This window comes from Melozone crissalis, unplaced genomic scaffold, assembly GCF_028551555.1.
Source record: "Melozone crissalis strain CALT ecotype California unplaced genomic scaffold, PUWL_Pcris_2 ptg000029l_1, whole genome shotgun sequence".
Classification (NCBI taxonomy): Eukaryota; Metazoa; Chordata; class Aves; order Passeriformes; family Passerellidae; genus Melozone; species Melozone crissalis.
In genome coordinates this window covers 11762858-11775657 of record NW_026535807.1, presented here as the reverse complement: position 1 = coordinate 11775657, position 12800 = coordinate 11762858, and the positions used below count along the sequence as shown (strand labels likewise).

General features: G+C 63.4%; 1 protein-coding gene across 1 annotated transcript in view; it reads left to right on the top strand.

The window, feature by feature from the left end:
* Positions 1-7763: 7763 nt before the first annotated feature.
* The window catches only part of COL7A1 (collagen type VII alpha 1 chain), a 29884-nt gene continuing 24847 nt past the window's right edge, over positions 7764-12800 (top strand). Inside the window, exons 1-14 of the mRNA XM_054281206.1 lie at positions 7764-7822; positions 8550-8640; positions 8749-8929; positions 9012-9171; positions 9265-9358; positions 9442-9600; positions 9801-9964; positions 10063-10192; positions 10270-10392; positions 10918-11067; positions 11756-11875; positions 11993-12139; positions 12298-12414; positions 12489-12638. Of these exons, the coding sequence (XP_054137181.1) occupies positions 8559-8640; positions 8749-8929; positions 9012-9171; positions 9265-9358; positions 9442-9600; positions 9801-9964; positions 10063-10192; positions 10270-10392; positions 10918-11067; positions 11756-11875; positions 11993-12139; positions 12298-12414; positions 12489-12638 (1777 nt within the window). The 5' untranslated portion in view covers positions 7764-7822; positions 8550-8558. The remainder of the gene's footprint in view (positions 7823-8549; positions 8641-8748; positions 8930-9011; positions 9172-9264; positions 9359-9441; positions 9601-9800; positions 9965-10062; positions 10193-10269; positions 10393-10917; positions 11068-11755; positions 11876-11992; positions 12140-12297; positions 12415-12488; positions 12639-12800) is intronic.

Genomic DNA, 12800 nt, shown 5'->3' with positions numbered 1-12800 from the left:
GGTGCTGGCTCCCTGCAGCCTCCTCAGCACCCCAACAGACTGACAGACAGACCTTGATCCTCCTTCCCATGGATCATCGGTCATGTGTGAGACATTAGGGCAGGATCCTGCAGCTGCTGAGGATCCAGCACTGTTAGCCAACATGGACAAGTGTGGGTAAAGAGCTTTGTGCCATCCACGTGCCTTTATCAGCGCCCAAGGCCTGCAAAAACCCCTTACCAGAGGCTGCAGCATGGCCCAAACTCTCCAGGGGTAAGAGCCCCTTCCTGAGCCCCTGGCCGTCCCAGGCAAGGCCCTGCCACACCCAGGTATGAGCTGTGCCATCCCTCCCTGGGAGCACTGCCTGCAGGTCCTGGCTGGGCTGCCCATCCCAGATCCCCTTGTGCAAGCAGCAGCCAAGCCCTGGGAGAGTGGGACAGGGGCTCTTTCATGAGCCCTGCCAGAAATTCATATAGAGCTGCAGCTAGTTTTTAGGGGAGTTGATGCAGGTTGTGAAACACTTGAGTAGAGGTAGAGAGGAAGCATTGAGCAACCACCCTGTCCTCCCAGCCATCAGGCCTGCATCCCAGATACAGAAGTGGGAAAATGAGAGCAGGATCATGCAAAAGAGGAGTGAGAAAGGGACAGCTTTCCCTGGCACAGAGACTGTGAGAAATCTGGATTTGGAGAGATGAGGTGGGCAAACTCCTTCTTGTGCAGCTCCAGAGTGAGTCTCTTGCTGTCACTTGTGAGCACAAGCTGGTGTGCTGCTCTGCCAGGGCCAGTGGAACCAGTGCCTGTAGGCTGGCAGCAGGAGGGACTGAGCACAAGGCATTAGTGACTGGTTATTTCCATGTCTTGGGAAGGCAGAGTCAGTCCACTGTGAGCTGTGTGCAGCAGCAGAGTCCAGCATGTCCATCCTTGGGGGGTCAGGATAGAATCCCCTGAGGACTGGCTCCTTGGACTCACAAGGAATAGCAAAGGTACTCCTCCCCTGGGAATACAGCTATCTTGAGCTCCTGCAGTCAGGGAGGCATTTGTTGCTGCCATTGAAAGGAAGAACAAATATACCCAGCCCCATCAAGCTGTGCAAAGCCCCTGCAAGGAGCAGCTCCTTGCAGCACAGCTGGCAGCATCCCTGGAACAGCTCCAGCTCCCTGGGCCCACATGCTACCTCTCTGCCCTTCTTCCCCCATACTTGGTCATTGCTGTCACCACCCTACTCCCCCCAGCAGCCCATGCCATGCTGCTGCCTTCTCCTGCAGGTTCTCCAGGGTCCATGGGGGCTCCCAGGGTTGGGTTAGCCTGCAGCTGGCCTTCTGTCCTTGGGTGCTGTGCTGGGAGCTGGGCAACTGCTGCTTCCTAGAAAAGCTCAACATTAGGCACAGAACAGATTCCATGTGCAGGGAAGGTGGTGCTGCCTTGCCCATCTAGCCCTGTACCACCTGCTCCTAGCAGTGTGGGGAAGGAGGGATGGGGCAGCCATGGCTTCATGGTGCTTGTCCCACTCTAATGGGGAGTGGAGATGGTGCTGGGTTTGGGAACTGATGGCAGCTTGTCCCCACATGTGGCAGGGGCTGCTGTGTTCCTCCTGCAAGTGCCCTGGCTCTGCAGCTCTGGGCTCTGTCCTGGCCTTGGCTGCTGCTGTGTGCCCCTCCAGTCCCCTGAAGCCGTGGTGCCCCTGGAAGCCAAATGTGGGGCAGAGCACCTTGCAAGGCAGGAGCAGCCCTGCTGTGACACCTCCCAGCAGCCAGCAGGGCCTGAGCTGTCCCATCTGTCACCCACCTTCTCGGCGGGATGCTGCTGAGGCCAGGAGACGGCCAGAGGCGCGGGTGGCACCGCGCTGTTTGCAGGTAAGACATTTCCTGGCTTTCCCGGCGCTCTAGGGAAGCACCGGTGACCCGGCCTCGCCCCGAGCTGCTCTCCCAGTGCAGGAATGCCACCTTTCACCTCTGCATCCCTCCCCTGGCCCGCGGCAGGGCCGGACAGCGCTGGGAGCCCGCAGAGCACAGAGCGCGGGGCAGCGCTGCTCGGGCTCAGCCGCCTGGCCCGGCGTGTCCAGGCCCGCCCTGCGCACCCCGGCCCAGCCCGCACATGCCCCGGGCTGTGCGACGTGGGCTGGCAGCGCTCCCTCGGCTTCCCTTCGTCTCCTCCTTCCTGCAGGCACCGGGAGGAAGGGGAGCCGCTCCCTGTGCTCTGCCGGTGCCGGCTCCTGCCCTGCAATGGGTCCCTGGGTCTCTCTTTGGGTCCCTGGGTGTCTCTGTGCACCCCAAGCCCGGCTGTGCCCCAGGGGCTGCCGGCCACTGCCTGCTGCTCCCTGCACACCCTGCAGCCAGGACTGGGCTGGCAGCACCTCAATCCTCATAACCCCAGGGCAGGGAATCTTCATCTGCCCCTACAAAGAAGTAGGAGGTTCCTTTTCACAGCTGTGTGTGCTAGGCTGGCTGGGGCATCTCTGTGGCATAAACCCCATGGGATTGTCAGCTTGAGCAAAAGGCAGCACTGCCCCCATGCAGAGGTGCTGGGGGAGCTTTGCTGCACCTGGGCCCTGCATTTCTGCCATCTCCTCCATGCCCTTTCTCAAGGGCAAGGTGGGTTGATTTTACTGAGCCTGGACCCAGCTGCAAGTGGGGGCTGCAGGGCCAGGAGTGAAGGGCAACAGCTCCTGCCTCAGTCAGTCGAGGAGCTGGATTCCTGCAGAACAGCCAGGCATGGGGGTTTCAGCCCCTGCCTGCATTCTGCTTACACCTTCCCCTTGCCTCCCCCTGGGTCCCTGACACCCAGCCCCAGCCTCTCTGGGTATCCCCAGCATCATCCAGAGCCCAGCCACAGGATGCAGCTGAGAGCAGCTTTTTAACTAGGGACTCTAGAGCCCCATTCACTGCTGCTGGCTCCTTATCCTGCTTCCATCATCCCCATTGTCACCTTCCCTTTCTGGCATGCTGGCCCCATGCCATTGCAAAGCGCTGCCAGCCCTTGGCAGAGCACTGGTAGTGCCTGGCTCTCCCCTCACTTGCTGTGCCTGAGAAGCAGCCTGGCCTCTGTGGTTGGGCTGACCAGGGCTGCCTTCTCCTGCACTGCTTGGCCAAGGGGAGGGTCACGTCCCCGTGGTGTCACCATTCCCTCCTGAGCCCGTTCTGCACGGCCAGCGGGGCCTGGCCACAGCCCAGCACAGGTTCGTGCGATGCTGGTGTGCAGCTGTGCTGGCAGCTGCCTCCAGACACAACAGTTTACAGAGAGGAAAAGCTTTCCATCCCTCCACAGCAGCCGTGGGAGAGCCAGGACATGCACCCACCCCGTGGGGAGCCCTGGTGGGGGGGCACAGCAGGCTCAGCCTGACCCCAAGCTTGGCTACAGTGACCACTTGGCTCCATCTTCATTCTGTCACCAGACTGCTACTTGCTGCCTCCACAGCAGCTAAGGTCCCCCAAAACAGGAGCATCCCCTTAACTTTGGACATTCCAAGAGCTGCTGGGCAGAGAGGGAAGCTCACTGGTCGTGGCTTCATCCTGATATCGTACTTTGACTCCTTTTGCCACAGGGATGTGGCCTTGGGCAGCAGCAGGATGGAGGGTGCTCTGGCACAGAGGAGCTGTTTGTTTCTGTCTGTTTCTCTTGTGAAGTGCAGCTTGGAGGGCTGGCATGGCTTCTTCCTACCCCAGACCCATCAGGGTAGGTCAGCAGGAGGTAAGGGCCGACCATTTCCCACCCTGGTCCATTTTGTGGTCTCTTGGGTTGCTGGGTTGTCCTATGGGGTGGCACAAGCATTCCCCAAGGCTGCACTGTGAGTGTCACCCTGTCCCTCTGGGCTCTCCCTGAGCTGACTGGTATAGCCAGGGGTTATGGGCCCCTTTTCTAGGATGCTGGGCTGGGTGGCTGGGTGCCACATCATGGAGCTGGCGGTGCCTGGTGCTGGAAGACATTCCTGGAGCATGTCTCAACTGGCCTCTGTGGCAGACAAGGTTCCCCCTCCAGGCTCTGGCCAGCTCCTCCACCCCTCCCCTGCCTCGGCACTAGCCCCTGCTGCTCCCCTCCCCAGTGTGAAGGGCTGGGAGAGGTGGCTTCTCCCTCCCAGCAGCCCCAGAGCTGCCCCATGCATCCCCACTGGCTGGGAATGCTGATGTCTGCTGGGGTGGGGAGCACTGCAGGAACACAGCAGGGCCAGAAAACTGAAATCCTGTAAGGGTTGTGCTGAATCCCAGCCCATGGCAGATCAGCACCAGAGGCAGTGGAGAGGGTGGGCAGGGGATGGGGGCAGCAATCCCCACAGCAGCACAAGTGCAGCAGGCTCTGTACCCCACCATGGAGTGTGACTGTGCAGCAGGCTCTGTACCCCACCATGGTGTGTGACTGACTGTGCAGCAGGCTTTGTACCCCACCATGGTGTGTGACTGACTGTGCAGCAGGCTTTGTACCCCACCATGGTGTGTGAGTGACTGTGCAGCAGGCTCTGTACCCCACCATGGTGTGTGAGTGACTGTGCAGCAGGCTCTGTACCTCCCCACGGTGTGTGACTGTGCAGCGGGCTCTGTACCCCACCATGGTGTGTGACTGACTGTGCAGCAGGCTCTGTACCCCACCATGGTGTGTGACTGTGCAGCAGGCTCTGTACCCCACCATGGTGTGTGAGTGACTGTGCAGCAGGCTCTGTACCTCCCCATGGTGTGTGACTGTGCAGCAGGCTCTGTACCCCACCATGGTGTGTGAGTGACTGTGCAGCAGGCTCTGTACCTCCCCATGGTGTGTGACTGTGCAGCAGGCTCTGTACCCCACCATGGTGTGTGAGTGACTGTGCAGCAGGCTCTGTACCTCCCCATGGTGTGTGACTGTGCAGCAGGCTCTGTACCCCACCATGGTGTGTGAGTGACTGTGCAGCAGGCTCTGTACCTCCCCATGGTGTGTGACTGTGCAGCAGGCTCTGTACCCCACCATGGTGTGTGACTGACTGTACCCCACCATGGTGTGTGAGTGACTGTGCAGCAGGCTCTGTACCCCACCATGGTGTGTGACTGCAGCAGGCTCTGTACCTCCCCACTGTGTGTGACTCATCCCGTCCCAGAGAGCTGAAACCTCACCTGGGGCTGAAGATTTTCTTCTTTCCCATTAAGGCAGCAGTGAGGCCTCATGCCTGGCAAGCAGGGGCAGGGAAAGGCTCAGCTCCTGTGCTTCCCTTGTGCACACTCTCAAACCAGGGGGTTCCCTTCCCAGGGGTAGCATGACTCCTGTGAGGCTCAGGGTTAGTGCTTGCCTGGGCAGTGCCCTGCAAAGACCAGGGTTGTGGAGGTGTCCTGGAATGTCTCACGATGTGGCCAGCTGTTGAGTGTCATTTGGGAGCCAGGTTGGCATGCACAGGTGAGGATCTGGGGTCAGGGCCAGCCCTACAAATGTTGTTCAGTGTCTGCGCAGAGGAATCAGCACGCTCTGGGGCCGAGCCAGCTGGGAGATGGGGAACCCCAGGTCTGGGCTGTGGCAGTGACTGGTGGCTGGGCTTTGAGCAGGCTTTCCAGCCTCTCAGGCTGTCCCCGGAGGGGCTGGCGTGCAGCGGCGCGGGGGTGCCCGTGAGTCACTCACACCTGGCGCTCTCCATCTGCACGGGCAGGACCGTCCCGCGCCGCCGGCCGCAGATTCCTTCCCTGCTCCTGGTATGCGGAGGGAAGCTGGGAAACACCGCGGAGGCGGAGACACTCCGGTTCTGGGGACCCAGCAGCCCTTGTGCCCCGCTCCAGCGCACATGTAAGGGCAGTGCTGCTGGCAAGGTGGTCAAGATGCTGCCGTGGGTGGCTGGGGAGCACCCCAAAGCAGTGCCTGCCGCAATCCTGGCTGCCCAGGCGGTGGGCAGAGCCCCTGGCACGGCTGTGGAGTGTCGCTGTCCCGGTGTCCGGGTGCCGCTGGGCGCTGCCCGCCCCGGCGCTGCCCCCTGGCCGCGGTGACCCCCGGCCGCCCGTGCCCCGCCGCCGGCACCGCGCCGTGGGGCGGCTCCGCAGCTCCGGGCCCGGGGCCAGCCACAGAGCCCTTGGCAGGCCCCTCCGCTCCCTGTCTCACCAAGCCCCCGGTCTAATTGGGACAGCCGCCCTGTCTTCATTAAACGGGCTCTGGCGGGAGGAGGCTCTGGGGACGGTGCTGACCTGAGGATGCTGGGCTGCCGGCCGGACCCGCAGCGCTGGGGCAGGCGGGGGCACAGCTGCGGGCACGGCGAGCTCCGGAACCCGCCCGCCGGCCCTGGGGGCCGGGGCTGAGCTCTGAGGAGAGGAAGGCTAATGAAGAGGAGGGGATGCACTGCTTGCTGTACCTTTAAGAAGAGCGAGGGCATCGCCGCTCCTCCCCTGCCTGGGAACAGCTTGTGCCTGGGAAAGTTGCCTGCAGCCGACCCTGGAGCATCTTTGCTCGGTGGCCGGTGGCCCTGCCCCCGGCCCCCAGCTGTGAGGTGGCCCTGGGCCCCAGAGATCCCCACTGTTGCTCCTCTTGCTGCCCGCAGGAAGATGCCTCTGGAGCCGTCTGTGCATTGCCCTGCCAGGAGCCGGAGGGGAGCCCCTGGGGCAGTGCCCAGGAGGGCACAGGTACGTGGGGTGCTGGGGACAGGGAATGAGGACTGACCAAGGGGACAGAGGACAGGTGGCAGGGGGTGCATGGCAGGTTCCTTGAGGCAGTGTCAACCCCAGGTGAGCTCAGGCACCAGTGGGGAGGATGAGGTGCTGTGTGATCTGCCCCAAGGAACGCTGTGGTCCCACAGGTGCCCTGGGGGTGAGGAGTACCCTAAGGGTCAAAGGTGCACCCTGGGCTGAGGAGGAGCCTCAGGGGACTGTTCCAGTCCCTTCCACCAGTCACAGGATGGGCAGAAGTGAGACCAGGGCAACACGAGATCTCTGCCTGCCTTGCTGGGCATTTTCTCCCTTTCTCCTCCTCCCAGCAACTGCAGCCACATCACCAGTGGCTTTCCAGCAAGTGTCTCCAGCTCCGGGGTAGGTCTCAGCCACAAGCCTGCAGTGAGATGGTGTTTTGAGCAGGGCAGGATGATGTTCCCACAGCTGACTCCAGCTCAGTCCCTGTACTAGATCCATGGGTGCCAGGGTCCCACATGCTGGGTACCCCCAGACGGGTGTGCAGGAAGGATCCTGGACGAGGCCTGGCTTCCTGCAGCCTGGTGGGAGCTGTGCTGGCATGGGGAGCAGCCCTTCAACCCCAGTGCCCTTCCCAGGGCTGGTGCTCAGAGCCAGGCTATAACCCAAATTGTGTCAGGGGCTCAAGTCCCTGTGGCAGCTCCAACCAGGTCTGCCTGGATCCAGGCCCCAAGTCTCCGGGACACATTCCCCTGGGATGGATGGATGGATGGATGGATGGATGGACGGACAGATGGATGGAAGTGGGTGGCCAGCTCCTGGCTGGCAGGTTCTAGAGCTGCTCACCTTCCCGAAAGATGCTGGAGGGAAAACTGCCTTGAGCCCTACTGGAGCCCACTCAGCCCCTCACGGAGGTCTCGGTGGCAAACCCAGCCGCAGCCGTTCCCGGGTGTCCAGCCCTGTCCTGCTCCATCCCCATCCCGGCGCCGCTGCACGCCGTGCAGCCGCGGGGCAGCCCGGGTGGCCCTGGAGCGGGGAGAGCCTCAGGAGCTGCTTTCCTTCCTTCCTTCCTTCCCTCTCGGGAGCGGTGGGAAAAGCCCTTTGGGAGGCCGGGCTGGGCGGGGGCCGCGCCGCTCCGCTCCCCCCGGCCCGTGCTCCGGGCCGCCCTCCATAAAGGGGCGGGAGCGCCGGGGGCCGGTGCGCGCCGGCACCGCCTGCGCCCGGCACGGCTCGGCACGGAACGGCTCAGAGCGGTGCGGGACGGAGCGGCCCCGCGGGGGCGGCGGGTGAGCCTGGAGCTGGGGGAGGGCACCGCGGGGAGGTCGGAACCTCCTCAGGGGCACCGCGGGCACTCGGCCGCGCTCCGCGGCGGGGCTGGCACCGCCCGGGCCGGGCTGGGCTGGGGCTGGAACCCGGCGGAGGCACCGCGGCGGTACCGAGCCAGGTGCCCTCCGTGCGGCGGGGCTGGGGCTGGAGGCAGGGCTGAATTGCGGCTGGGACATCGCGGCGGTACCGGGCCAGGTGCCCTCCGTGCGGCGAGGCTGGCACTGCCCGGGCCGGACTGAGCTGAGGCTGGAACATCGCGGGGGTGCCGGGCCAGGTGCCCTCCGTGCGGCGGGGCAGGGGCTGGCAGGCCGGGCTGCCCGCGCTGCTCCCCTGCCCTGGAGCGCCTTCCCGGGCCGTAGGAGCCCCTGCGGGCGGGGGCCAAGGGCGCTGATGCCCATGCCGTGCCGTGGGGCAGGGGAAGGGGTGGCAGAGGCAGATCCCGGGCTGTAGCCGGCCCGGGGCTCTCTGCATTCCCCCCACCGGCTGTTCACGGGCCGGCTCCCGCCGCCTGTCCCGGCCCGGAGCGGGGCTCTCTCCGCGCCCTGGGGTGCCCGGGGCGGCGCTGGCACCCTGCCCGCCCAGCGCTGCCAGGCGTTCTGGCACGGGCGGTGCTGGGAACCTCCCGAACTGCTGTCCCCAAGGCTTGGGGCTGGTGTGGGACCGCGGTGGCAGCATCCTGTCCTGCAGGCTCCCACGATGAGCAGCCAACTCCTGCTCCTGGCTGTGCTCCCGGCGCTCCTGCGTCCTCCAGCTGCCATGGCACAGAAGAAGAGCCAAGGTAGGCGCTGAGTACTGGGTCCACACGGTGGGTGGGACAGTAAGAGGGCTTCAGCACCAATGTGCCACAGCGCCAGTCTGTGCCCTGAGTGCTGTCACTGCTCCGCAGCAGTGTGTGAGGATGTGCTGGAGGCTGACATCGCCTTCCTGGTGGATGGCTCATCCAGCATCGGAAGGAACAACTTCCGAGCTGTCCGCACCTTCATGGAGGAGCTGGTGGGGCCCTTTGTGCAGGTGGTGGGTGAGAAGGCAGTGCGCTTTGCCATGGCACAGTACAGTGATGACCCACGGTGAGCCCAAGGCAGGGGGCATGGGTGGGGTGCAGGGTGGCAGGGCTGGGTGACAGTGACAGTGTCCCCCTATGCTCTCCAGGGTGGAGTTCTCATTCTCCCAGCACACTGATGGCACAAGTGTCCGAAGGGCCATCCAGCAGCTGAGCTACAAGGGTGGCAACACTCGCACAGGCGCTGGCTTCCGCTACATTGCTGATAACTTCTTCGGCCCCACGCAGCGCCGGCCTGGGGTCCCCCAGGTACGTGCAGAGCAGTGACCCTGGCAACATGGGGAGAAGTGTCAGGTCCATGGACCCCGTGCTGGACCCCACAGCCCTTTCCTGGCCCTGCAGATCTGCATTCTCATCACGGATGGCAAGTCCCAGGATGATGCTGAGGGGCCAGCAGCAAAGCTGAAGAGCCAGGGCATCAAGGTCTTCGCTGTGGGTGAGTGAGGCTTCTGCAGCACGTGAAAGAGTCTTCTGCTTGGTTCAGGTTCCCCCCTCACCCATCACCTCCCTGTGTCCCAGGGATTAAGAACGCTGACCGCAAGGAGCTGGTCCGTGTGGCCTCGATGCCTACTGACGCCTTCTTCTTCTATGTGGGTGATTTCAAGCTGCTGGACACGCTGGTGCCACTGATAACGAGGAGGGTGTGCACCACTGCTGGGGGCACCCTGCGCCTGCTGGGTATGGGCCGCCATCCTTCTCCCAGGGGCACAGGGGCTGACAGTGCTGGGTGCCAGACTGTGCACCTTTAGCATCCATCCCACCCCCAAAATGGCCTTCTGGCCATCCCATCCCATCGGGCACACATGTGTGCTGCCACAGCAAGATCTCCTCTCTGCTTCATGCACTGTGGAGCCAACAGCCCCTGTGCTACCCCACAGATGGGCCAAGCCACACTGGCCCCTCCAACCTGGAGATCCCGGAGCGGGGCCTGGACCATCTGCGGGTCCGCTGGAGAGCAGCCAGCGGCCCCATCACCGGCTACCGGGTGCAGTACGTGCCGCTGACAGGGCTAGGGCAGCCTGTCCTGGCAGAGAGGCAGGAGGTGAGTGCCCCCAGCTGACTGCTCAGAGCTCCTGGGGGTTCCTGGTGGCTCCACGTGTGGCCTGGGGAAGATGGGGGTGTGACATTGTTCCTGCCCAGGTGAGCGTGGGGCCGCGGGAGACAAACGCTGTGCTGCGGGGACTGCGTGTTGGGACAGAGTACCTGGTCACTGTCACCGCCCAGTACGCCAACAGCATCGGCGAGTCTGTGTCCGGCCGAGCACGGACCCGTGAGTGTCCATGGCTGCAGGGATGGGTGGGTGCAGGCATGGGGCTGGGGACTCATCCCTGCTTCTGTGTGCTCCAGAAAGCCGTGCTGGCTCCGTGCTGGATTTTCGCGTGGTGGAGGCCGGACCCACCTTTCTGCGGCTGGCCTGGCAGCCTGGCCCCGAGCCCCCCCGGGGCTACAGCCTCAGCTATGCTGTGCAAGGTGAGGGCATGGGCCCTGTGAGGGCAGTGCTGCCTGGGCTCCCTGCCTTTGTGCAGCCCCTGGGCAGAGGGATGCAGGGATACAAGCCCAGAGTGCTGTGGGTGTGTATCCACCCACCCTCACACAGCAGCCGGCACGCGTGTGCTGGGTGTGGGGCGCGTGCTGTGCAGGCAGCCTGTGTATTCCTGCACCCCGAGGCTTCATGTGCAAGGTTCAGGGTGTGTGCTTCGGCATGCACAATGGCTTGGGGCCTGGCGTGTGCCCCCATGGCTGCTGCACATGGGGGGCAGGCAGCAGACCCCCGTTCCAGCCAGGGACGGGGCTGGAGCCACACACCTGGCAGCCTCACCCTGGCCTGGGGCGCTGCAGGGGGTGCCCCTGCCCTGGCCCACGTCCCAGTCTCTTCCCAGTGCTCCCCACCCCTGGCACTGACTGGCATCCTCAGGGCAGGGTGCAGGCCCACAGACACCCCTTCCCTGCTGGGCCTGGTGTGTGCTATGTCCCTGTGCCCCCACACCCCTCCAGGAGCACCTCAAAGAGAGGAGAAGAGCCTGACAGCCAGCGCACAGTCAGCCACACTCAGCAACCTGCAGCCCAACACTGAGTACGTGGTGATGCTCCAGCCCCACTATGCACAGCAGCCCGCTGCCCCTGCCACCCTCACCGCCCGGACACGTGAGTGCTGTGCCAACCCCTGGGCCCAGTCAGGGCTAGGAATAGGTTTCCAGCCCAGGAATGCTCCCCTCCCATCACTATGCCCCATTGGGATGGGGCTGCCTGGCCTGTTGCTGCCTGTGGGAGTGGGATGGGGACACAGGTGAGCATGGCTACAAGGCGATGCTCTGGGCCCCAGAAGTTGCTCCCAGGGCAGAATGCAGCACTGTGTGCTCCCAATTTCCTTTGCAGCCTTCTGGGAGTGTTTCCACCAGAGCTTTCTTCCCATGATGTAAAAAATGTTGACTGAAAAAAATGCAGGGTTTGAGTACAGTGCTCTGTGGGAGGAAAGTGTGGTTTCCACCAGGGCAGAGGCTGTTGGAAAGCATCTCCGGGTAGGAGTGGGGCTGAGGCCCCAGGGCAGCACCTTTGCAAGCATCTGATTTTGGCAAACCATTTCCTTCAGCTGCCCCAGGCAGTCTTAACCCACAGAAAGTATTTAAGGCATTAAGAGGAAGACATTTGAGCTCCATTTTGCACAGTTTGATGCTTTGAAGGAGCCGCCTGAGCGCGGGCTGCACACAGTGACCTCAGTGTGGTTGGCATTGGTGAGCAGGGCAAGGGGGTTCCTGGAGACAGCGGTTTACAGGTGAAGGTGCTTCCTGCTGCCCCATTCCCTTGGAGATGGACAGTCACCTCACTTCCACAGGGCACCTGGTGGGCGTGCAGCACTTGACAGTGCACAACGTGTCAGCACAGAGCATGCTGCTGGCCTGGCAGCCTGTCAGCGGCGCCACCGGCTACCGCCTTTCCTGGGCAACCCGCACAGGTAGGTGCCTCTCCCACAGCTTGTGCCCCTGCTGCTGGTCCCTGAGGAAGGACAGGAGGGAGCTGGTGGCACCTGCTGCCTGACCTCCCCAAGGGACTGCTGCACTGGCTCCCACAGGGCAGGACAGGCACAGGGTGGACCTGGATGCCGGGCAGATGTCACACGCACTGGTGGGGCTGCAGCCCAACACCGACTATGTGGTGACGGTGGCCCCACTCTTCAGGCAGCTGGAGGGGCCCGCAGCCACTGTGCGGCAGAGGACAGGTAGGTGTTGGGTACAGGTGATGCCATCCTGCTGCTGTGCATGGGAGGGGGCTGGACCAGCCCTCATAGCCCCTATCCTTGTGGGGGTCAGGGACATGGGCTGGGTGGCTGCAGCAGGGTGGCACAAGGTACTCTGGCCCATGGGGTCCCTCTTGCAGAGGCAGGTACAGACCAGACGCTGCAGACCAACATCCTGGGCCCCACATCCATCCAAGTGCTCTGGACCAGTGCCCGTGATGCTCGTGGCTACCGTCTGGAGTGGAAGAGAGCCACAGGTAGGCTCAGGGTGCCTGTTGCCCCTGTGGGCCCTCCATGCCAGCAGCTGGCTGTGATCCTTCCCTTCCTGCAGGACCAGAGCCCCCCAGAACAGTGTCTCTCCCCAGCAGCACCAATACTTACCAGCTGACGGGGCTGAAGCCGGGCACCGAGTACCGCATCACCCTCTACACGCTCTATGATGGTGGGGAGGTGGCCACCCCTGTCACCACCTTTCAGACAGGTCAGTGCTGCTGTGGGTCCCCTGAACTGTCCCCCAGCATTCCAAGCCTTGGGCATGGAGGGATGTAGGATTTCCCAATGGGCATTGCTCAGCCTGAGGACTGCCTTGGCCATGAGAACCCCAGCTGTATGGTCACAGCCCAGGATGAGTGTGGGGGTTGTG